This window comes from Contarinia nasturtii, unplaced genomic scaffold (genome assembly GCF_009176525.2).
Source record: "Contarinia nasturtii isolate CC-2019 unplaced genomic scaffold, AAFC_CNas_1.1 Cnas_scaffold_695, whole genome shotgun sequence".
In the NCBI taxonomy this organism is placed as follows: domain Eukaryota; kingdom Metazoa; phylum Arthropoda; class Insecta; order Diptera; family Cecidomyiidae; genus Contarinia; species Contarinia nasturtii.
Window position 1 is genome coordinate 2,177,301 of NW_022198046.1, and position 25,279 is coordinate 2,202,579.

Sequence of the window (25,279 nt, forward strand, 5' to 3'; positions counted from 1 at the left end):
TTGTTTTTGAATGGAACAAGTAAGAAAGAGAAAGTCTAACGCATGCGCCATCGTTGTTGAAAAACACGCGCTAGCAGCAACCAACTGCTAGACGGTTGCAACGAAATCACAGTCAGTCATTATTCAATAGCTGTTGCGGTAGCAAGCCAACAACATTTCATTCGCATTTTGAATTTTCAAAACGACGCACGAACTATGTTTGTAACGGTTAAAATCGAAGAATAAAATCGAACAACTTGATTTAAGAAATTCGAAAAAAATAAAAATAAATAAATACAAAAACAAAATATTGAAAATAAAAACGGATATTTCAACTCGTTTTTCTCCCTTTTTTTTAAATAAAAATACACAATAAATTTTTAAAATCGACCATTTGATTCAAATTACGAACACAAAATTTTTAATTAAGTAAGTCAAACAATTTTTTTTAAATGCATTTAAGCACTGACATTTTCCAAACAGATTTTCATTCTCATTTATCAACTCTATTCGATGCTCAATTTGGATGCGGATCTGAGCTTTTGACAATTACCTTTTTGTTTTGTGGATTTTTTTTTTATTTTCTGTTTGTTCGACAGACGTTTAATTATTTCAACAAATTATCGAGTTCTCGTGAGATAAAGCGAATCGAGTTATGTGAGGATTTTTTTTCAGAGCATTGAGCGCGCAACCATTGATTAAAATTGTACAGTTATGCTTATTGAATTATTCATATTTCGTTTTTATTTTTGGTTCAGAATTGGTCGTTGATCGGCTGTCCAAAAATCCAGAGACACATACCGACGAAAATTTATTTTAAGCGGAAATAAAGCGAAAAAGTCCAGAAAAAAATGGAAAATACCCAATCATATATTTTTTCAGAATGAAAAAAATAAAATAAAATATTCAGCCGTAAGAAACGTATGTCAGGCAATTTGGTCATTTAAATGTGTCAATTTTGGTTGTCTCTTCCTCTTTCTCTCCCTCTCTCTTCATTTCGTTCCAGTTCAATTTCAATATATTTCTACTGTAGTTTATTTGATTGGTTGAATTATTTTTATTCGCTCCAAAGACACAATTTCGCCTTTTAAATATATTTCCAGAGTCAAATGAAATTCATTTGTTCGAAAACAACCGTTGAGAATAGTTGAGATCTTTTACTGATTTTTGTATTGTGCACTCCATTGTTTATTAAATTTTTATTTTCTCTGCTTCAATGTCTCGTGATCATCTCTATTCAATCAAAGTTTTTATTTTATTTTTCTCTCTCTTGATTGGTTTTTATGTCATGACAGCATATTGCAAAAATAAATTGAAACCATATGAATGTTCGACCTGAATCGAACAAAAAAAAAATCCATAATTTTAATAATTCGTGACAAATTCCCGGGGGGAAAGTGACATCAAACGATCAAAAGTGTGTGTGTGTGTGATAGAGAGAGAGAAAGAAAAAAGGCCATGAGAATATTAATTTATCGCAACAATTTTTGTACTCCACTTTGAATGGGTTGAATGAAAATATGATTTCCAATTTGGAAATCAATTTAATTTTAATTATTTTGCTGGTCTTCCAAATTCAAAATATACACATCAACATTTGTTATTTCAAATATTTACCGAAAAAAAGATTAATATTTGATTTCAATCGTATAATATATATATGAAAAATAAAGGAGATTACTTGTAACAAATATGAGTGTGCATGTGTGTGTGTGTGTGTGAAATGGATTTACGTTGAATTTGTTCGCTCCCGATACATGTGACATGTAAATAAGTAACCGAATCGAAAGTTATGACATTTTATAATAACTGATACACACACATGTACTGGATTTCTATTGTTTATCTCGCCCCCAAAAGTAATGAATGTGCGGTGGAAGCGCGTTTGTTACAAATGCATGTGCATTGGTTTTCAGATATTTGCTCAAGCAAATACAAAACACCCACCACCCATTTCGAAAATGCACATTGCACATACCCTCACCAACAACAAGAAATCTGTAATTAAAAACAAACATATAAATTAATGTAAATTTATAAACTAAAAGTGCCAGGCCCATAGAGGGAGTGGGAGGGAGAGAGAGAACAAGGTAGATTGTGAGAGAGTTTAAGGAAGAGAGAAAGTGCATCAAATTCGACAGGGTGCATTATAGTTTGCATTACAGCTGGATGCATATTTGAACAATTGGCATTTCGTCAGAAGAACAAATACGATTGCATACGCATAATTTGCACGGTTTGTGCATTATGACGCTCATACATATGCATTTACAATGCAAGTATACTCAATTAGTGATTAGTTTTCTCACAAAATGTCTGGCAGCACAAATAACATATTGCCGCCGTCGCTGAAAGATCTTTAAAGTTTACTTTTACCATATCGACCTATTTTTGTTGACGGCGTCAAAAGTTCCTCTAATTTCATTTAAGTGCCGTAATATCTCGTAAAACTTGGAAATTCAACAAAAAGAGCATAACAGAAGCGTTAAAGAAAAAAAGCGTTGGGTGCGAGAAGCGTGCATACTTTGAATGTCTTTCCAGGAATTTTGTTGCAATACGAAAAAAGAAGATAAAATAAGAAGCATATTTTATGATTTGTAACGATCGAGAGAAAAACAAAATATTTTCTTATTTCACACAGAGAAAGAGAAAGAAAAACGAGTAGATGTAGAGTGGGAGAGAGCAAATAGATTTCGCTTTGCATTCTTTTACCAATTGAATCTTTTTGAATTGAAGATATTTTGAAGTGATTAATGTATTTTCTTAGTATTCTCGCTCTATTTTCTACTGCACAAAGTTTTACGATGCAATTGAGTATAATAATAAGCTGATTATCGCATTGCAATTAAGGGTGTTCACACGGTAAAATGAATATTACGTCAATCACTTGAAAATGAATCTATTGATTTTGCCGCTGTTAAGTTTGCGATGTGCAATTTTTTTTCTCCTTTTGCTTAATTAGTTGATAAATGTGTATGATTTCAAGCGCGCATTGGCGAACTAGACGAAGAAATGTTGTGTAATTGTCTTGAGTTTGTTTGGTTTGAATTTTTATGTCTAATAATCAAGGTTAAAAGGCAATCAGTAAATGTGAGCATTGAACGATAACCTCGATGAATGTGTAGTGTGCGCAATTCACGCAACAAAAAAAAAGACTTAATCACACCAATTCGTCATTAAATCCACTCTGGCACATCGAGATAGATTTAGATTGGCATGAATTTTATAGAGCTTTTATTATTATCTGTTTCTTTTTATTTTGGCACAGAGACGCACACAATTCAATTGGAAATCACTCAACGACGCAGACGATAAAAGGAATCACTCTCATACACATACACACAAAACCAATCATCAAAAACTCCAAGGAAACAAAACATAAAATAATAACAATAAATAATTACACTTTCAAACTCATATCAAACAAACGATAATAAAGACACTGAAAGACGGCAGCAAAGCAATTGTAGAGTAAAATAACAACGACATCAGACCGGTGGAAAACAAATCAGCGCTCGGTTCGAAAATAGAAAATTCATTTGAAAAACGAAAATTAAACACCACAAAAAGCGAAGCATAGCAAGAGAGAGCCAAAGAAAAGGAGGCGAACGTGAAAAAGACAGAGAACAAACGACCGTATGGTATTTATTTGGTTGAGAATTTAGTTTGCGTGTTGTTCGTCATTGCTTGCACCGTCGAGTTGATGACGGCACAAGACGATGTGTACATTTGTTTGTCTCTACCCAAATGAAAAAGGAACCAAACGAACAACAACAAGACGAACACGGCTCGATTCATTGCCGTGAACAAAGTGAAATTGAAAAAAAATAACACGCACACACACTCTCACTTATAATGCATAAAAAACCATAGCAAACAAGGAAATAATGTATGAGCGCTACAAAAATTGAAAAAAAAAAAAAACATATACAGAAAAACCACAGTAAAAACACGAAGAGAAACGCGCGCGCCATTCAAATAAAAAAAAAACCAATACTAAACTATAAGAAATAACGTCGGTAAAAAATCAATTGAAATCGAACGATAAAAAATGTGTCTGCCGTCTAAATCGAAATAAAATTCATAGACTGAATCGAAGAATAAATATAACATTTCTATAATATTAGAATTTATTATTGCTTAAGGCAATTGTATAACGTTTATTAGTCGAAATTGCAACAAGCATTTAAAAATAATCAAATAAATAAGACAAATCAACGGTGCACATTTCATTTTTGTCTCGTGCACCATCGAAGTTCGGTGGAACTTTTTTAAAAATAAAGAGAAAAAAAAACGGGCAAATTTGTGCGTGTATACAATTGGTGCGTGTTCATATATGTTCGAGTGTCCATTTGTTTATTTACTTACGAAATAAATACACAGAAGAAACAACAACAACAAAAATATACAGACAACAAGTGACCATAACAACGCAAAAATGTTTGTCAACGTCGGGATCATACTGCTACAAGCAATGCTGATGATTTTTACGATGCATGTCAACGTGTATGGAGCCGTATCGGAAGTCATAGGTAAATAAATCATTTCATAGGCATGCCTGATCAATGTTTGAGGTTGATTTTATTTTGTTAAAACTGAACTGAATTTCAAAATAAAACACACACCCACACACACACATACACCCCCATACACATTCCATGTCACTGGTTAAATCTAACCAATAATAGAATAACAGAGAGGCTAAGCCAAAGGTTAAATAATAAATCACTTTAAATTCATTTTAAATTCTGAACAGTACGGTTCAATTGTCGCTTTCATAAAAAAAAACAAAGAACAGAGATTCCGTCGTTTCAAATTTTTTTTTTGCTTGTCACAGTCGGTATCTGCATCGTCACATGCTTAAATGTAGAATGCTATCATTCGAAATTGTACCACATCAGAAAAAAAAGTCCACCGCACACCAATGTTATCATTTTACCAACATGTACATCAATGTGTATATCTTTGAGCAATGCAAGTTAGTTCGGTGAGGTTGTGTGAGTTTTTTCGTTGATTCTTTCAGTGTCAATAATTATTTTATTTCGGCCTCATGGTCGCAGTCATTCGGAATGATGTGCAAAATGGTTGCGTTTCATTGTGATTTCAACAAAACTTGCAGTCTCACAGTCGTTCAATTTTTTATATGAACCGAACACTCCACACCAGACAGAAATGCATACATGAAAAAAGAATCGAAGCACATTTCATTGTTTGCATTTGGTCCGCCGAATTCAATTGATCGCATACCGGTCCGATGATGACAATTTGAACAAAAACTGTAATAATTTCAGTCTGTTGCATCGTGTCGTAGAGAATCTATATGTTGTGGCTTGTGTTACATTGCACATTGGTTTGATGCAGTTGTATCGACAACGCGGTTGCCACTGCAAGTATTTTCATTTTATTCGACACGAAAATGCAGTGAATGAATACCATTTGGTTTAATTTTAATAAAATGGAAATTACATTCCCGTTTTCATTTAGTCATTGACAAAAGAATTGCCATGGAATGGGCAACCGAAATTGGGAGAAATGATGGATAGTAAAATAGAAAGCAAAAGAGAGATGGATAGTGTGAGAAAGTGCATTTACTAACAAACGCTCCAATGAAAACAGGCCAACCAGTAAAAAATCCTTCAAAAATGGACGCTTTTAAGCAATTCATGAACATTCTCTCTTTGTCTGACTGTGCATACTCAGTTACACTCATATATGATGAACTAACTATAAATGATTCTTCTTTCTCCATTCTCCAATTATTTTTTTTTTATCATCTGACATTTTATGTTCATGCAATTAACACTGTATTTATTTCGTACAATTTCGCATAGTATACGATTTTTTTTTAAATTATAATTTCTGTTTTGGCGTCTGGTTGATTTAATGTGAGCAGATTTGTAATGGATGAATGCGCTCGATGAATAAATGATATAAAATGAATCCAAGCAATGTTTGCTTATGAATGAAAGGTTCGTTATCCTCATATATGAGTGCAATTTAAACGAATCATGTCTGGTATAAGAATAAAAGTCATATGGATATTGCAACGATGCAATGGATATGCATAAGTTAATTAAGTTGATTTTTATTATGTTTTATGAGTTGAATGACGTAGATATCACTGAAGTATTCCGGAGAATTTTTGACCATCACATTGTCATACAGAAAAATGAAGTGGGAGTTGTTCATTAGAGGAAAAGAGCAAAAGTGGTTGGAAATGTATGGGAAAATTTGCGTTTTGAATGGAAGAGATTTTTGCTGTTGTTTACAAAAAACGCTCATTTAAATCACTTTACATCCATGCCATGGTATGTTTAAGTAGCTATGTCTGAGTCATGATAGTGCGAACAAATGTTGATGGTGATGCTTGAAATTAAAATCCAACTGATAGCCATCCACCATGACCATGGATTGTAATCCAATAAAAGGTTTCGAAACAAAAGCGCACGCACACACATACATGTGCACGTGAACACGAATGTTCTATTTGAACAAGCTTGTAATAACTAATATTTACCTGAGTCATTTGAGCAGAAAAGTGGTTAATATCAAAATATATATCAGCATTCACATCGAATTCCCCCGTTAACACCTTGTTTCAACAGAATTATTTAGTATTTAACCAATGAATTATTAATGACACCCGATTAATGCCGAAAGGCGAAGAGAGAGAGAGAGAAAAAGAAGAAAAAAAAAACAATTCAGTTCGATTGCCTAATGATATAAACAATAAGTGAACCTCTCATTTTCTATAAATTACCACAATTTGACAGAGTGCCATTGAAATAATGTTTATTCGATGTGATCGCCAGCATAGTTTATTTATTTTGACATAACCATTGGGTTTCTTTTTCTCAAAATTACAACCTACTTCATCATTTCCAATGCATACATGTAGCCGTTTTATATTTTTAGACGAACATGACCACTTTATTAAATATTTAGAAGACGTAAATATATCCATTTTTAATCATATCTTTGGGATATGCTCGAAATATATGAGTAAAATACTACAGTTTTGCTCCAATGCCTTTAGAAATGTTTTATCGTTTGTTTGTGAGTTGTTGTTGAATGATTCGGTGGAAGAAAAAACAAACACATAACATATATCTTACGTGATTGATAAAAATATTTTCCATTTTTGTTGGAACAAAATTCCACGTCGTCACTCAACAGGTTGTTTAAACAACAGAATCCACACAAGTTGAGGAGCGAAAAAGTTACATTAGGAATAAACTAGCTAACTAAAACTGTAAACGATGAAATTCCAAAATACCACAGAAAATTTTTTATTCTTTTTCTCTCGTTCACATTTTTTTTCACATCGTATACATATTTGCTGGTAACGCTTTTATATGGCAACGCATTTTGTTTCATTGCTTTCGGCGACTATTTTATCAAAAGAGTTAAACATGGTGCTCGGTTCGTGTGGCTTTTGTGCAATCCAACACTTTATTATACCAAACATCAAATGGCACAGTCTTGTTCTTTTATTTACACTGCCATTTCTGTACACTCTCCCACACTGACCACGGAAAGGATTCATGCATTTATTTAATTTTCAGCTATTGAAACCGAACTAAAGTACATACTATCTCTTGACACACATAGAATCCATATTGAATAACATAGTAATTGAATTATTTAAAAACCAACTCGAATTTCAAATTAATACAAAAAAATCTATTCAAATTCGACGAAAAAATGCATACATTTGTAGAGAATTTCAATCTAATGGTCGTGAAAAATTAAAATATTCACGAAAAACGCAGTAATTTTATTCTACTGATTTGCCATTTGCATTACATTTTGTCTCAATTTTTATCACTCTATATTACTTTTCCTACATTGTAAGTTCAAACGGAACGGAATCTGCCCGTGTGAATAAGAGAGTGAGCAAGAGAAAAAAAACTACTGCAAATGAATGAGTAAACTGACAGTTGTATAGATGTGGCTGCGTGGATGAAAAATCTTCTCGAAATCAATTAGAGTGACGGGGTTGGTCAGTGTGGTGAAGATTTATTGCAAAAAGTTTTGTGTGGCACGTGTCAACGAACCACTGAATATAGTCTTCATACTTGGTACAATTGCACCGGCGCCCATAAAATAGTCTTTTATTTGCACCGCATTAAATATTGCCGTTTTTGGTGTCCCGCCGCATAGAATGGATGAATTTTCGGTCGAAATGATGGTATGTGTGGCGTCCCCCCCAAAAAAAGGAAAATATATCACCTCGTATATGCATAGCATGCATCACATTTAATCTACTTTACTAATAATGTGTGCCATTAAGTGATCTGGTAAAACGAAAATGACGCGTGCCATCCTCTGACGCGACTTTATTTTCCCTGCTCACTGTGTATTCAATCACAATTTGAGATTTACACATGTGGGTAATTTTCGGTTGTCATTTTCATTTAGCGTATAGTTTGTCCAATGTCTTGCCGTTGTGGCCAAAGCAAATGGTTGCATCAGTAGAAACGAGCTGACATTTTCAATTTACATTAATAAATCGGTCAGCATGGCGAACAACGAAATGAAATCGCCGAAAATACGATTATCAAATCCTTTTATTGAATTTACCACCAAATGGAAAATTGTGAAAGTGTTTTTGTGATTATTTCAGTGGCGGTGTGGCAACCTTTTGCTCACGGCATATATAGAAATCGTTTTCTAATTTCTTTATTTCAGATGGTGTTCACATTTACATGTATGCGTGCAAACCGATAAATTCTCGACCCAGGTCATAAAATAAATGTTACATCGACATACATTAGTCTATGCTAACGGTAAACCATAATTATGTGGAATTGGTTCCGATGTTTAGTTGGAGCATTGCATTGTTGACTAATTTAAGCTTTGGCCATTTTTCTAGCTCATTTCATTCGATTGGCAACACACTGTGAGCATGAACGATTCGACGATAGATTTATCACACCAAAACATACACACAACGATTCGATGATTGTGATGGAAAGTTTCAAAAGAAAAAATGCTAACATTTTTACACCTCGATGGGGATTTAAATGAATTTCTCATGTACATATACTTATCGAGATATGATTCATTTTGTTTGTAGTTCAACCTTCTGTGAATAGAAAATTTATAAAATATGCGATAGTGAATTCGATGGTGGTTGTGCTTGATTAGCAAGATTATCTAATGATTCATTGGTTGGTAGACTGCATGAACCTCGAATAAACCGGATACAAACCCAAATTTACCTGAGATTCAAATGCAATGATGACAGCATTTCTCAATTTTAAATAGAAAACTCTTATCACAAACCTTTGCGAAGTGGCTAAAACATTTTCTGTTTGTTGCCTTACTGAAAAAAAAAATGAAGCGATATGAGAGATGGGATATTCATTACACCGACTGACTGTCTCGTTGATATGATCGTTTTTGATGATAAGTTGTATGTTTTCCGGAAACAAAGTTTTAAGCATTTCATTCATTAGTTGTGGCACGTGACCATGCATCAAACCAGTTTTACTTTCCGCCCTTGCGGTTTAAGTGTTTTAACTTTTTTACCCCTTGCTTCTATCTCACTCGCTCGCATATTCATGTTCACTCAATCACCTTCCCTTCTCTCTCTCTCTCTCTCTCTCTCTCTCTCTCTCTCTCGATCTATCTTTCTCTGTCATCTGTTTCATCTTTCGAGTGTTACACATTTTGTTAGTTTTAAATGAAAACTAAACAAATTTGATTTGATATTGCCTAAAGTTTGTACGAAACTTCTTCCATTCTTGCGAATAGATATTTTCGTTCTCGATATTAATCGCATTTTCTGAATGAATTTATTTGAATGTGTCTCGTATATCAGTGTTGCATGTTTTCCATATTTTTGCTCTGGCATATGAATGTTGTATATATTGTAAATTGCATAATGTTTAGCTATAAAATTTGTGCATACATATAGACCATTGAAAATGTGTTTTGTATGTGCATCAGAATGGAATCGTCTCTCTCTGTGTGTGCATCTTTGAATTTTGTGTCGTACTTGTTAAATGCACAAGGGGAATTTTGAGGCCAAAGTGCACGATACACACATAGGTTAAATGTTAAATGATTCGTTTAATTAAAGTAATGAAACTTGACTCGAGCTCTTGCTGCTGTGCTACTCTCACTCTTTCTCATTTCTCTCGTTTGTTTACAAAGATGACACACACGCAATGCATAAAGCGATTTGTAAACATTTTATGAATTCGTTGAACGAGAGATGAGAGAATGGAGAGACCATTAGAGTGGGGTGTGTGCCTGTTCATCAAGCGCATAGTTATTACATCGTCGAAATTATATGCCCTTATAAATTGATACACAAGTGACATTTTCATTTGCTTTGTTACACTATCTGAATTCATGACATATTTCCCATTTCCACCAGGATGCTTTTCCACAAGGATGCTTTTAGAGGGGGGGATGCATAATTTTGGATTGCATTTCATGTTGAGGCCATTTGCAATGTGTCCAAATTGAATGTCACTTTTTGTATGAATCTTGAATGAAAAAAAAAACTCGAAACTCGACAAAAACACCGCCGTCAATGAAAAACATGACATGGAATAACGATTTTATGTATGGTCTCTCCCACAAAATATTATTTATCAATTTTGCAGCGTCTAAATTTACATAATTCCGGAATGAATTGAAGGGATCGGCAGTGTCCAGCGTAATAAATCATAATTATAAACTTATTATTTGACAAAACGCCCACTTTTTTTACTCTCTTTCTCTCGATCTTATCAAGATTTGTGTCTTTTTTTGCAAAGCAAACCAGACTAATCACGATGTTTTGATTATCAATGCTGTACCAGACGGTACCGTCGAATCAATTGTGTCTCATGTAATTTGAAAACAATTGATATCATTCCACACGATTAAGGCCGCTCAAAAATTTGCCATTTTATCACACATCAACTATACATATATGTTGATCCGATTGCTGAAATCAAGAGAAAAACTTTTTGGTTTGAAACGATAGATATACTTGGATGAACGGACATTGCTGATAACAATTGTTACATCATTAATTTTGAACACAAATAAATCCTGAATCGTACAACACCCAGGTCGTCTTTGCTATCACATTAGAGAGAATATAACTTCTTGGATGCAATACGTTCAACGAACATCGTATGGAAATGAACACAGACAAAGTTTAATCCTTCTTTTATCATATAAAATAAGTTTCATTCAATAGTACTGACATTCAATTTAGAGTGAATATAGTTTGTTAACTTTGTAATCATAATCGGATTTGATGCGGTGCAATTGAGTATAACTTTTTACACCTGACAACAGGTATATTTTTGGTCATTCATTTACACTTAAATTAAGTGAGTTAATTAATGTAAACAAACATATTTGCAATGAAACAAATTGAATTTGTTTTTTATTATGAATTTTCATTATATAATAATAAAAAAATCAACTTTTTTTTAATTATTATTGGCAACTCCAGCATTTTTACTTTTCCGCACACTCACTGTGTGCAGTAAAGTATTGCAATCACCCCAAAGTTTTGAAATCGCTAAAAATCGTTTTTCTATGCATTTTGGGAATAGAATGGGAGGTACCTTCAATTTGTATTAAAATTGCCTTAAACTTTCGGAATGTTATTTTTTGAAAGAAAATAGCCAGTACAAATCTTCATGTCATTACGATATATATCATACAAGCATTGCGTCCATTCAACATACAATACACACGCTACACATTTTTAATTATTTATACGTCAATAATTTATTAATGGCCAAAAAAGTTGACTGCTCTTAGACATTAGCGGACATTAGTACTGCACTACCAGTTCGGTAAAGGAAGAAATTTGGAAAAGTTAGACTTACGGATGTAAGTTCCTTTTTATTTACAAAATATTTCAATTCAAACACGAAAAAAGTGAATAAAGACCATTTTGTTTTTTTTTTTCGTGGAAAATGTGAATTTGCGTTTTTGTCGAAAATACGAAGAAAACTTGTTCTAGAGTATTCGCAGAATTAAAGTTCGATGGTTGATAGTCATTGGCAGTTGTAGCCCCAAACAACACACTTTTCTACTTATAATAAAATGTTATCAAGTTATGACGTTGAAGATTGTGTGACAAAAAGGGTTTTTTCTACAGTTTCGTTTATTTTCTCTCTCTCTCTATAACAGACTTGCCAATGGTAAAACAATATAATATTGTCGTAATGGAGACTTTTCCGTTTGTGCTATGCAATTATTTAGCTCCAGTTCTATTGAAATGAATTCAACTGCCTGCTTAAAAAGGCAGTATTGTGCAGTTGCAATTAGAATTGTTGTTTTCACTTTACCTGTTTATTACAATCGTTGGCAAAACTTTCATGTCGAGTGCATTTATCATTGACTCCAATGTTTTTTTCTTACATTTTCATTTCTTTTGATATTTTTTTACGTGTTTCGCCAAGAAAAATTTGTTTATAATTGCGATTTATCCGTGTGCTGTACAAATTTTTGTTTCAATTCCTTTCTACGAAAAAAAAAAGACAACACAGTTCTCTCTCAAAAGACTAACAACAGTAAATAAACAAACTCCAAGTCAATGAGTAATTATCTGGGAGTTGAAAATTCAGAGTTTTGATTTGACAACGCTGTGCGCTAGTGAACACACATAAAAAAGTTTCAAGTTTTGAATTCTTTGCATGTAGTCAACTTTTTGGCAAGACCCCTTACAGAAAGACTGGAATGACTGAATGAATAACAAAAAAACCCGGCAATTTGGAAAATTAAAATGCAGCCGAGTATAAATCTCGTGCGTTCGATGTAAATAAATAAAACGCTATTTAAATGAATGTGAAAAAGTCGTGTTTTTCTGTGTTGCAACAATATAAATAGAAATTGTTTGCCAACCATTTATTAAATAGTTTTCGCGTTCTAAGAAAATGTCGAAAGCCAATGCTTATCAAGTAATTGAGAGTCAGCGTTCGACGACTGAACGCCATTTTCAAATACATATAAAATGCACACAAATATACATAGTTTTTTTAAATGCCAACAATTAAATGCCATTTTCAGTTCCATTTCGACCACGTGTGTGTGTGCGCGCGCTACATATGCATACACATATTCAGATACTCGCCTGTTTTTCTTCGTTTTGATTTTAGTCGCATTTGTATACATTGAATTTGTAACGAAAACTAAAATAACACATATCCATTTTGGATGAAAAATGTGCAGTTGAAATGGCATAAAGAGAAAGGAGAACGAAAGAAAACTTTCAACAAAATTATCATCACATAATATTATATGAAGTGGTTGATTACTGGCACGCATAACGGGATATTTGCACGTGAAACACTAAACCAAATAGAAATAAAATAAAAACAGCCCAGAGAGAGAGAGAGAGAGAGAGAGAGAGTTTGCAGTCAGCAATCACACACTTACATAGTCAGTCAGTCGGTGCGACATAATCGAATGCCGACCAAAGCAACAAAGACACGGAACAAAAGTAACAATCGACATTATGAGACCATATATTGAAATTGAAGCAGAGAGAAAAACAAAAAATGTCGCAGGAAAAATGTGCGACCCGCAATTATAGTGCCGCCATCAATGTGACGGCAAACTATTACAAAATTCAACCTCAAGAAAATGGTGTGAACAGAATTCTCTCGTTACTGCCATTTTTCATTACTTTTTCTTTGGTCATTCCCTCATATAAATGTATGTGATGACGTAATTAAACTTATGTGCTTAAAACTGGATTAATTTTTTATCATATCCGTATCGTCGCGACAATTCATTCTACTTTTTCATTCAACGAGAGAACAAATTGAAATAGGAAGTTGAAAAGTTGATGCGATTAATTTTCAATACTTCCGATACTAAATGAACTAAAGCCACACTCTCTGTGTTCTATGACTCTTTTTTGTCGAATAAAAAAATCATGCAATCATGGTAATTTCAGCGATAATTTGATTGGATAAATGTGTATGTGTGTGTGTGTGGCCAGCCGTCGTGGAATCTATGGCACTTTTTTATGACTTTTTGGCACATTATTCGCATATTGTGTGGCCAATGTGCTAATGGCAATTGAGGAAAAATTATCTGTGTGATTTCACTTTTTGACCATATACCGCCTTTCGTCTTCATTGAACAAAGAACGACAAAAAATAGAAAACAAAATGATGAATAAAAGAATAGAAGAGCACTACACTTTTAGTGTGCGATATTAAAAGGCACCCACACTTCGCATGCACACATTCACACACACATTAAACTTAAACCATAAACATAAATTAAAAAGATTTTTTTTGTTCGTGTGTGTCGCCGCCATAACGTAAATACTAATTAGACATAATAGTTAACTTGGAGTTCTCCGTTTAAGTAATGCTTCCATTTAATGGAGTCTCGCAAATATAAGTGTGGAGAGGTCGACGAAAAAATGAAAATAAAAACAAAAGATAGAAAATATGAGGAGTGAAAAAATACACACAAAAAATGTCAAGTGGAATCGTATTTTTACAATTTCCCCCACCGAAAAAAGAAGTGAAAATCCTTTTACCGCCGTTTGTTTGGCTTTTCCATTGGGATGATTAATATCACCTATTCGGCAATATTTTTCCCTTTTGATGAATCATTTCGCATGCAACCGGTAAAGTGCTTCCTTTTCTCGCTCCCTCCGTTTTCACTGACCACACCATATACAGTATGTTTCATTATAGAGAGAGGTTGATTTAACTACCACAAATTTCAAATATCCTAAAAATGTTTTTGGTGTTGCCATATGAGACTCTAAGCTACTACGTCAATTAACAATGACAGCTCTCAAATCAGTACAGTGTTTGTTGTGCAACGAAAACATTATTTCCGAACATTTTCATTCACGGTTTGAAGCCGTTTTTCTGCATTTGCATCCAAAAGGACAAAGAATGTCGATCACATCGACTGCTAAATACATTAAAAAGTCAAAAGGGTTCGTAATAAAGTGAATCCAGCAGTATAAGCATGAAAAAAAAGTGAACGACCAGCCCAATCTGAAGCCAAACTGAGCCTCCTCGCAACAGGAAGATAAACGGAGAGTCAAGTTGTTCGATAAAAATTTAGGTATGTTGTTGAGCCAAGGTGTTGAACGGCTACGCCGTCTTAAAATAGAGGTCTCGCGCTCTACTATCAGGAGAAGATTAGATGTTGCCGGTGTTCGTTATCGCAGTAAATTGAAGAAACCGCTTTTGACAGAAAACCAGAAGAAAAAGGCACTGACGGGGCAAAGCAAAATTCAACAAGAGATTGGAGCGAAGTTATATACACTGACGAGTCATTCTTTTGGCTGGTGAATAGCACTACCCATGCCTAGTCTAGAGCCCAAAAGAGAATGGTCGTTCGCACGGTAAAGTATCCGAAAAAGGTGCATGCTTATGGTTGCTTTTGTGAAGCTGGTTTTGGAAAGTTGACCATATTCACGGGGATTCCAAGCGCCGTGAGGATGAACCAACATTATTCATCGACACAGTTACCCATCGCTAAGAAGTTCTATGGCAACCACAATTCGAATTGGCTTCTATTAGAAGACAACGATCCAAAACACAAAAGTCGTCTATGCAATGCTTGGAAAGAGGAAAATGACATTAAACAAATGGACTGGCCGCCACAGTCACCCGATTGCAATCCGAACGAAAATTTTTGGGCTATTATTAAGGCATGGCTTCGTGGTAAAACATACCGCAATTTGAAGCAGCTCAGTTCATTCATTCAGCGCCAGTGGAAAGGTTTTCAAAGCGAATATGCTGAAAATTTGAGCAAAAGTATGCCGAATAGATGTGCCTGTGTGATCGAGAAGGCAGGAGAATGGATTAAATATTAATTTGTGGCGCCGTAGCTTAGATACTAAATAGAATGTATATAAAATAATTTTGTAAAACTCTTGAGTTTTATTATAAAAAATCAACCTCTCTCTATAATGAAACATACTGTATGAACCGAAAAAAGAAAGAAAAAAAGCGCCGAAAGTGAAGAATAAATTCAAACACATATGCTGAACAAATACAATGTCCTGTTCGGGCACAACACCGGACGTCAGTGAATTTCCGTTGACTGCGTGTGAATATGAATTATTCGACTCCGAGTCAGCATATGTTTACCCGTTCACCACGATCACGACCATCGTTACGGTTGCCTTTTTTGCCTTTTGTGATAACTCACCAACTGAATATGAAATATTTGAAAATGAACTGCTGTAAATTTTATGCTTTACTTATGCGATTCTCGCGCTGAATTTTATCAATGATTTGTACATGGCATCTTTTGAGTTGAAAATTTCAAACCTATTGGAATCGCTTTTTTCCCATCTATACATGGGAGCTGCTTGAAAAGTACACAGAACAACTTTTGATGCGGTGCATTTAAAGGTAAATTACAGGTAGATACACACACACACACTCATGAATTGTGGAGTATGAACTCGGAGTGAATGACACAGGAAACACAAAAAATACCTGAGTCGAATGAAATGAAGCGACAAGCACCCAATAAAATTTGCGTTCGATTGCTAAGGAAATGCTCGATTTTTTTATATACTCGAAGAGATATTTTTCGTTTTTTCTAACACGTTCTATCGCATTCAGTCTCTGTGTCTGTTCTGTATGTAAATGCCAAAGGAAAAATCGACCTTGCATATTTTCATGTTTTACAATTCACAGGGTGATTATATGCTGGACAGTACTAGAGAGAGAGAGAGATGCAAAATGAAGAAAAATGCATACTGAACATGAAAATATTATTATGAATATAAAAAGAGTCATTAAGCTGAATGGGTTTATGTTTTTGTTGTTGGTGTTGCCTGTGTGTTGGTGCCACTGGGTGCTTGATTTTCCATCAAAACGACCATTTCAAATGTTCGTAAATGCATTACATTACGTTTGCATTTTATGTTCTCTCGCACTCAATCCACATTTCAAAACGCATACCGTTTTGGTGTATGAGTTACGGGAGTATGGAAACATAACCAGAGTCAAGACTACGAAATCACATTTATATGATTAGATATAAATGTTTGGTTTCGCGCTCAATTAATTATGTAGGTGATGAAAATAGTAATTAATAGAGAGGATGTGAGTGTGTCTCGCTCATTTAATGCTTGGCAACGTGTATTCACTTCATCATTCCAGAACAGTTCACTTAATATAAATTGCCAACCATTTTTATGATATAATCAAGCAACAAAACGGTTTATCATTATCATGCATATTTGAATCACGATGTATTTTGAGAGGGTGAAAATTGTAAACGAAATTGCTTTCCATTCGATTTGGTGCTGATTCTGTTCGAAAAATATTGAAGATTTGAACTTTGTCTTTGGCAAACTTTCTTCTCCCTACAATCCCTCTGGAGTATTATTTTCAGATGAGAGATTAGATAAGTTTTTGGCTCGAATTGTACTGAACTGAACGATACTCTGGGTGGATGTTTGCGGACACGCTCAAAGAATACAAGTAAACGAAGAAGATGAAAAAAAAGCAAACTTCGATCAAACACTACGATCGATAATTACTTGGATCCAGTGTCTGATACACGACTGCACTTCCTAATTGATCGAATGCTTTGCAAAAGTTTCCAAACTTTTAATAGATCCTTAAAATACTTGAGGTATCACATTGAATACCATTACAACTTTGACCAGTGTTTACCTGAACTTCTGCCCCAATGAAACTTATGTCAGACCCACAAAAATACAACTGAAAAGTCGTAGTCAAATTCGAAATGTTTGTTAGACATATACGTTAAGCATTTTAAGAAGCATCCAAGTACTTATGGGAATATTATCAATGCACGTATACACGAAACCATGAAGTGTCAAAGATGAGAAATCATTCGATGGAAGAATATTCATCCAGATAGATTGATACTCGCATTCGAAATACTTTTATTGAGATAGTTGAAGCGTAAAAGAGCCTACTCCAAATCGAATAGGGGCTGCTCATTCTCTTGCATTTCATTTTCAACCTTAATGAATGCGTGCTGTAATTTATTTTCAATTTGCGTGTCACATGAAACGACATTTTATCGAAATTCGTTTTGTTTATTCGACGAATTTCAATCATTTTTAGCCGTTAAATTAGTTTACTACTTTCAAAAATTTTGCATTTCCGTTTGTTGGCATGTTTATATACAATTGTAATGGCACATAAATTCGACACCTTTTTCCATATATTTTCAGAAAAATTAAATAAAAAATCACGAAACCATGTTTTTTCGAAACAGCAGCCTTCTGAAAACGATAAATAAAATGACGGCCAGACCCCCTTTTCTCAAAATATATTTTACATTCGAAAATTGCATTATTGTCAGTAAGTTCATATGAACATGATTTGTCTATATATTATCGTGGTTTTCGCTTAAATTGCGCTCTGTTGCCTAATAATTTGGGGAATTCATGTTCAAGTCTCCCGTCGAATTGATTGATTACACTCACAAAGATTGTTTGTGCGTTGTGCACACATTCATTTGATCAAAACCAATGCTATTTCGATGTTATTTAAATGTATCTATGTCAGAGTAAAAGCAAACAAGAGAGAAAGAGAGAATATAAATAGCATTTGTTCGATATTAGAATATGTGTGTAACCGAAAATCTTTTCATTTCTCCATCAAATCAAGTGAAATCAACTGATGCAATGCATTGTCTTTCGGCAATATCTGCTGCAAAACACACGTAAATCCAATTGATTCGTTTCAATCGTATACGGTTTGATCCGATGTCAAACTGCTTTAAATTCTGGTGTGCCGTTATTTATTTCATTTGTTGATACCGAAACCGCTATTTATACGTGCAAAAATATTGAACGCGTGATTGCGTGTCATTTCAGTTTGGGCTTTATAGTTTCATTGGCATTGGGGCGTCAGTTCGTGAAACGAAAATCAAATTCAAATTCGATTGCATTGTATCCAACGGCGATTGATGGTTTTTGCATTTTGTTTATTGGCAAAAGAGCCGAGCATGTTTGTGTGTGTGCGCGTGCGTGTGTGTGTATTTTTACTGAACAATAAAGTCGACATTTAAGCTTTGTCACATAGTTATATGCACACAAACAATCTAATGAAGCTGACCATTGTAAAATTGACTGCATCGATTGAAATTCCTTTGTCGATTTTCATGCGAGAATTGAAAATTACAAACATAAACAAATACGGAATGACATGTTTAGATATTGCGATTTTGAGCCAGCTCCATTCAGCTTCGGTGCTTTAATTAGTAACATTTATTCAACGTGAATGTAATTAGAGCCGAATGCACAAAATCCAAACTAGAGCTTGTAATTAGGCATGCTAGAACCTATTTACATTTTAGATCGAACACATTGAATACGCTGATTAACTATCCTTCAAAATCGATTCGCATTCGATTGCGTTTGTTCAATGCAAATATACACATCAACATAAATGAAGGCGATAACAACACATCGACCTCTTATATTTATAAATTACGGAATGTTAAAGAGAAAAATAAAAATAAAAATACAGCAAAAGAAATTGTCCGACAAATTCGACAATTCTCATAAATGAACGACGACCAAAAGAAATAGTTGGCAAATAAATTTTGGTAAATTGTGTATTTCTTGCGAACCAATATGACCATTGACATGAATTCACGATCAATTTGATAATATTATGCAGCATCAATACACCGAATACAGAAATACACACAATGCAACTTATGGTTTCTCATTCGAACGTAAACATACATGTTTACTTCTCGGACATCGTTTTTTTCCTATTGATATTTTCCCATCCTCTCTTCTTTCTCTTCAATCTCTCTCTCTCTCTCCCTCTCTCTCTCGGTTTTTTGGTTCTTATGGTAAATATGTGAAGAATTCAAATCCAATATTCTATTTAAAATTCTGGAAGTTGGTCAACAATCGACAAAACCATTACAATTGTGCATATGGACATATTGTACATGCACACTGCACAAATGCACACACACTTATATACAATGTATATGCTCATGTTTATGCCCATATATGCAGCCAAGCACTATAGCGCAAACAATGCCGGCATCAAACAAAGCAAGTCGATATGAAATTCAAATATCAATAGGTAAAATTATTTGATAAATACGGTCAATTGTGTACGGTTGTTAAATCGATTCTTTGGTTTCAATTCAATTCACCCAAAATGCACCAGCCATTCAAACATTTCAGACATTCTGTTTAAATTCGATGATTGAATGTGACATGTTTTGTATGCAGTTCAGGGTTTTTCCAAAGCAATAATATTGCATGATTGAATGAAGAAACTATATGGACACGTGGTGCATGTTCACATGAAGACAACAATTTCTAGATCAACATATGCTTACATTAGTTGGTCACATTGTGATTGCATTATTGGCATAATAATTGCTAATTGCTGTTTGAAACTTAAATTTGAATCATTATTCACTGTTACCACCGTTGCAAACAAATCCCATTTCAACCGGTAAGATATGTTGCAACAAACTGTCGCTGTTAAATTAAATTTGGGTGTGTGTTGAGTGTAAATATGATTTTTCAATCAAACATTTTGTTAAATGACAACTACAACTAAAGTGTATTATGTTTCAACCATAAAGAAATATTCAAACTAAAGATTTCAATGGAAAATGTCAAATTAAGACTGTTCGTCTAAAGAGAGATGATGTCATTCATATGACAATAGATTATAGGATCTCATGGGATACATACAGTCAAAGAAAATACTCGCATTTGTAGTTTTGAAAGCCGGTTAATCTTGTGCTTGAAAAAATCCGATGGCTTTTTGGTTTGCGTAGTCAAATAGATGACGGTCAAATGATCAAAAAAGCATATTTTTTAATGCTCATTTAGTCATGTTTAATGACATGACATAACATTTACCACATTTTTGGTATGGTTTTTGAAGCAGTTCTCATTGAAATTCGATTAATTTTTTGTGTGTATTTTATCGTTGTTTCATCATTTCATGTAGTGGTATTTTCATAATGGCCATTAAGTTGGTCATCTTTCTCGTTAAAATGAACGTAATTTTCTCTTCGTTCATTCATACATTCGTCTGTCCATTCGAAACTTTAAATTGCCAAAGCATGAGAAATTTACCATTTGTGGTTTGCAATGGTAAAAAGAAATGGTGGAAATTTTTCGAAGAGAGAAAAAGAAACAACAGCTAAATATTCCAAGTGATCGTAAATGTTGCCAATTTTATGTGAGTAATGTTCAGTTGATTAGCTTTATATATTCGAGTTTTATGGCCAAAAAAATGGCTATAAATTCTCATAGTCAAGTGAAATGCAGCGGACAGACAAAAAATAACATGCGCTCGGTGGCTTGCATGAAACATGTGTAACTTGAAAAATAAGCTTTAAAAAAATTCTTCGAATTCGATTTCATGTACATGAGTTTGTCAGGAGTTAGGAAAAAAAATCCATGGTTCATTTTCAATTTGTGCTTGATGCGCGCGTTCCGCGACTAGCAGGCCCACATCTTGTTGCATTGGTAAACGTAAAAAAACAAGACTTGTTTCGCCTTGACTTATTAGTTTAAGCAGAAATCGACAAAGTTTCGATGCAGAAAGAAAAATATACCAATTTGTTATATTCTTTTTTCGTCGTATTTCCTGACTGTTACCCGAGTCATGTATTGGGGTTGTCGTAATTCCTTTTTCTGAACTGTGTCGAAGAAGTGCAATGCAAAAGTTTATAAGCAAATTATTCTCTCTCCATGAAAAATAAAACCAGTTGATGAACATCGTCTAGTCAATTAGAAAATAGAAATAGTTCTTCTTCAGCGAAAAGGGGTCGGCCCAGTTTTTTTTCTTCATCTTCTTTCATTTCTAGTTTCGCTTATGATTTGCTGCTGTTGGATTTCAATAAATATAACATCAATGTACGAACATACGAATGCTAAAAAGTTTTTTAAGTTTTTGCAGCAGCAAGTAAATAGCAGCAAATGATTCCTTCATCAGCCAATGTGTGTAACGGGCAGAATCGAAAAACTCGGACTTTTCTCTTTAATGGAGGACGGCAATGGTTTTGATGCACTTAAAGCAACCTAATCAATTCAATTTTCGTAAAACTTTTGCTGCAATCAACATTCTAACTGAATTTGTTTTCACTTGAATCCGAACTGGATCGGGGCCATTTTTTCTGAATTATTTTACCTCTGCCACTTCTTTTTCATTTTACTTCACTGATTTCAATTAAACTGTTTTTGATTCGTTATCACTAGTTAAGTTTGAATGTAGCCAATTGTGTTTGAGTGTATGTTTGCCAAACAGATTGATTTATATATAGAGTGAAAGCGATTAGGGGTTTTGAAATCGAAAACCATTTAATCAACTTTTAAAACTTTTGTCGTTTCATTGTTTTCAGCTGATCCAAAGTTTAGTGGGCCAATTCTGAATGCCACTGTTGCCGTTGGACGTGATGCCATCCTCACATGCACTGTTGAGGATTTGGGTCAATACAAAGTAAGTTTTCTCAAATTGATTGTTAAACATAAACTGCTTTGAAATATTTGCATTTGGTGTCGACACGATACGACACACATATGCACACAATTTGATTTCAATCGACAAATTTTGTTCAATGCACACATCCCGAGGAAACCGAGAGTGAAAGCCCATTTCAAATTCACTTAAATTATTACAAGTTTTAAATTCAATTTTCGAGTCTCTATCGTCGCCAAGGTTACCGAATTGAATCATCTTGAATCCGACCATGTTCGATATTTTAAAATTTACGTTCACATAGAATTGCACACGGTCGTTTCTCACATTGTCTTTAGTGCGGAACAAATTCATTTTATTGTTGTGATGATATCCCCAAAAGCACATCACATTCGGTTTCAATCTCTCACACTCTTTTTCATCGTGAAAATCTCATATATGAAAAGCGGTTTAAAGTGAAGCCAGAAAGGGCGAGAGTAAACTCATTCTAATCAAAAATTCACCCTTATTTTATACGCTTCGTTTGGTATATCGTTTACACATCAGTCCTAATTATTCATACCGATTTGCGTTTATGGTTTCAGTGGAGTGTGCGACCGAGAGTGCGATAATTAGATGTGTTTATTATTTTACAAAAGCGGCGCACTCATTAAAATCATTTAATGTGTGTGCGTGTGGAAAAGGTCTCCTTTCAGCATTGACAAAACACCAATTGTATCAACGAAGATAACGAGAAATTACAGTGAAAACGGTCCAGATTCGTTTGAATTATGTTAAAATCCGTTTACGATTTTTCTCTCTCGCAAAATTGGAAAAATGTAAACAAATTTTGTGATTGATTATTCGACAATATTACATTCGAGGAGGGTTTTTTCATTTATCGAAATATATTTTCCCAAGTCAAATAACTTTTATTAACCGAGTCTATTCGCCAACTTTGATACAATGTTTGGACCAGATAATGAATTTTCGTTATGCATATTTCAACTCAATTTTTGATTCGAAAACCATCACTTATCATTATCTATAATTTCTCATTCCAGGTGGGTAGGTATCAGGTATTCGAAAAGGTGTTCTCCCAAAAACTATGCCATTCGATTTGAGCTAAATTTTTTTCTTGCATTTGAATCAACGAAAATCTGTATTCTAGCATGGCTGAGGGTCGACACTCAAACGATATTGACAATTCAAAATCATGTGATCACAAAAAATCATCGCATCAGCATATTGCACTCAGAGCATAAGACTTGGCAATTGAAAATTAAAGATATTCGAGAAACAGATCGTGGATTTTATATGGTAAATAACAATCAAGAGAACATTATTGAAGTCAAACACCAAAAATCTCCGTTCCTCTATTTTTTTGCTTTAGTGCCAGATGAACACTGACCCGATGAAGTCACAACAGGGATTTCTCAATGTTGTAGGTAAGTGTGTATTTTTATTGCGATTCTTTTGCTTTGAACATTTAAAAATTCATTAACAAATCATGACCCGTTTGATGCAACTTTACATGGAATCTGTGTCATTTGGCAAAAACTGATTGCAAGCAGTGCATTGAAAATTCTGGTAGACTAATATGACTAATCAATATTGACTTGTATCTCTGTAGTGTGATAGACAATGGAGCAAATAAAATCCATGGTCATTCCCTTGTGCTACCCTTTATCGTTATTAGTTCTCTGAAACATATTATATTACATAAAAATCACTGTAAAAACTGTGTACTTCAAGAATAAACTGAATGTTTTACTCAATCGCAAGCGAAGAAGAAATATGAAATGCATGGACAGAGAGAGAGTGGCGAAGAAAAAAGATTTCTTTTTTCCTTAAAAGTTATTTTCTACACAGAGAAAAATATATTGGTACAAGTACTTACCATCTTGGACAACATACATTATATATGGTAGCCATAAAATACGATAATACAAATTCAAACCAAATGCTTGAATAGAATGGCATGAGCTGAAATTAGCCCTGGTCCCATTCGTTCTGACCACTTGGAAGCATTAATATTTATAATTTAAATAATAATTGTCCTCAAAAACGTGAGACAGTTTTTCCATTTATATTTGTACCATTACGTTTTTGTGTGTGTGTCTATGTCTGTGTATGTTGTGCATTCTTGCTGTTGCATTTTCTTCTTTCGATTTGCGATTAGTAAATATCAGCAATATAATAAATAAATGGAATTAGTTTTACAAACGAATCATTAAAGAAAAAGCGATCACTCAATTATATTGATACGGAAATAGCGAGTGAAGCAAATCGATTTAATGCAATCACAGTAAAAATTGCAACTCAATTATTAATACACTTGAAATATTAAAAAATATATTCCTCCTCGATGATATAAAAATCGATACCATACCGGTGTATAAATATCCCATTGATTGTAAAGCGAACATTTTTAAGTATATTTTTCGTTCGATATATTTATAGTTTGATTATAAAATAGAAACGAAAACGGACAACGAGACAAAAAATCGAATGATGGATGCATTTTAAATGGAGTTTTATTTGTTTGATTCTTCTGTTTTTTTTCTGTTCATTTGTTGGCGAATCAAAAGTTGTAACTGAATGTGGCAAAGGTATTTGCAGAGCCGATGAAACACTGTTGTTAGTGACAAGCAGCCATCCGATAATAAACAAACGCAGACAAATAACAAATTACCCTGCAAAACATTTCCGTTAAATAAAATAGATGTGTTTGTGTATATGTATTTTTGGTGCAGTGATTCTTTCCGTAAAATACAATGAAGCAGTTTATTAGTTTGAGCTGTGCAGTTTTTCAACCGGTTTGTTTGATTCAATCGGTTTGTTGGAGTTTTTCTCGGTTTGAGCAATGAGAAAAAAGGTAGAACACAGTGAACATTGATGTCTCG

General features: G+C 33.9%; 1 protein-coding gene across 3 annotated transcripts in view; it reads left to right on the forward strand.

Moving 5' to 3' along the window:
* Positions 1-358: 358 nt before the first annotated feature.
* Positions 359-25,279, forward strand: part of LOC116341108 (protein amalgam-like) — a 45,271-nt gene continuing 20,350 nt past the window's right edge. For all 3 annotated transcript variants that reach the window (XM_031767978.1, XM_031767979.1, XM_031767980.1), the window contains exons 1-5: positions 359-408; positions 3,248-4,511; positions 22,318-22,419; positions 23,545-23,693; positions 23,767-23,821. In XM_031767978.1, coding sequence (XP_031623838.1) covers positions 4,418-4,511; positions 22,318-22,419; positions 23,545-23,693; positions 23,767-23,821 — 400 coding nt within the window. In that variant the 5' untranslated portion in view covers positions 359-408; positions 3,248-4,417. The remainder of the gene's footprint in view (positions 409-3,247; positions 4,512-22,317; positions 22,420-23,544; positions 23,694-23,766; positions 23,822-25,279) is intronic.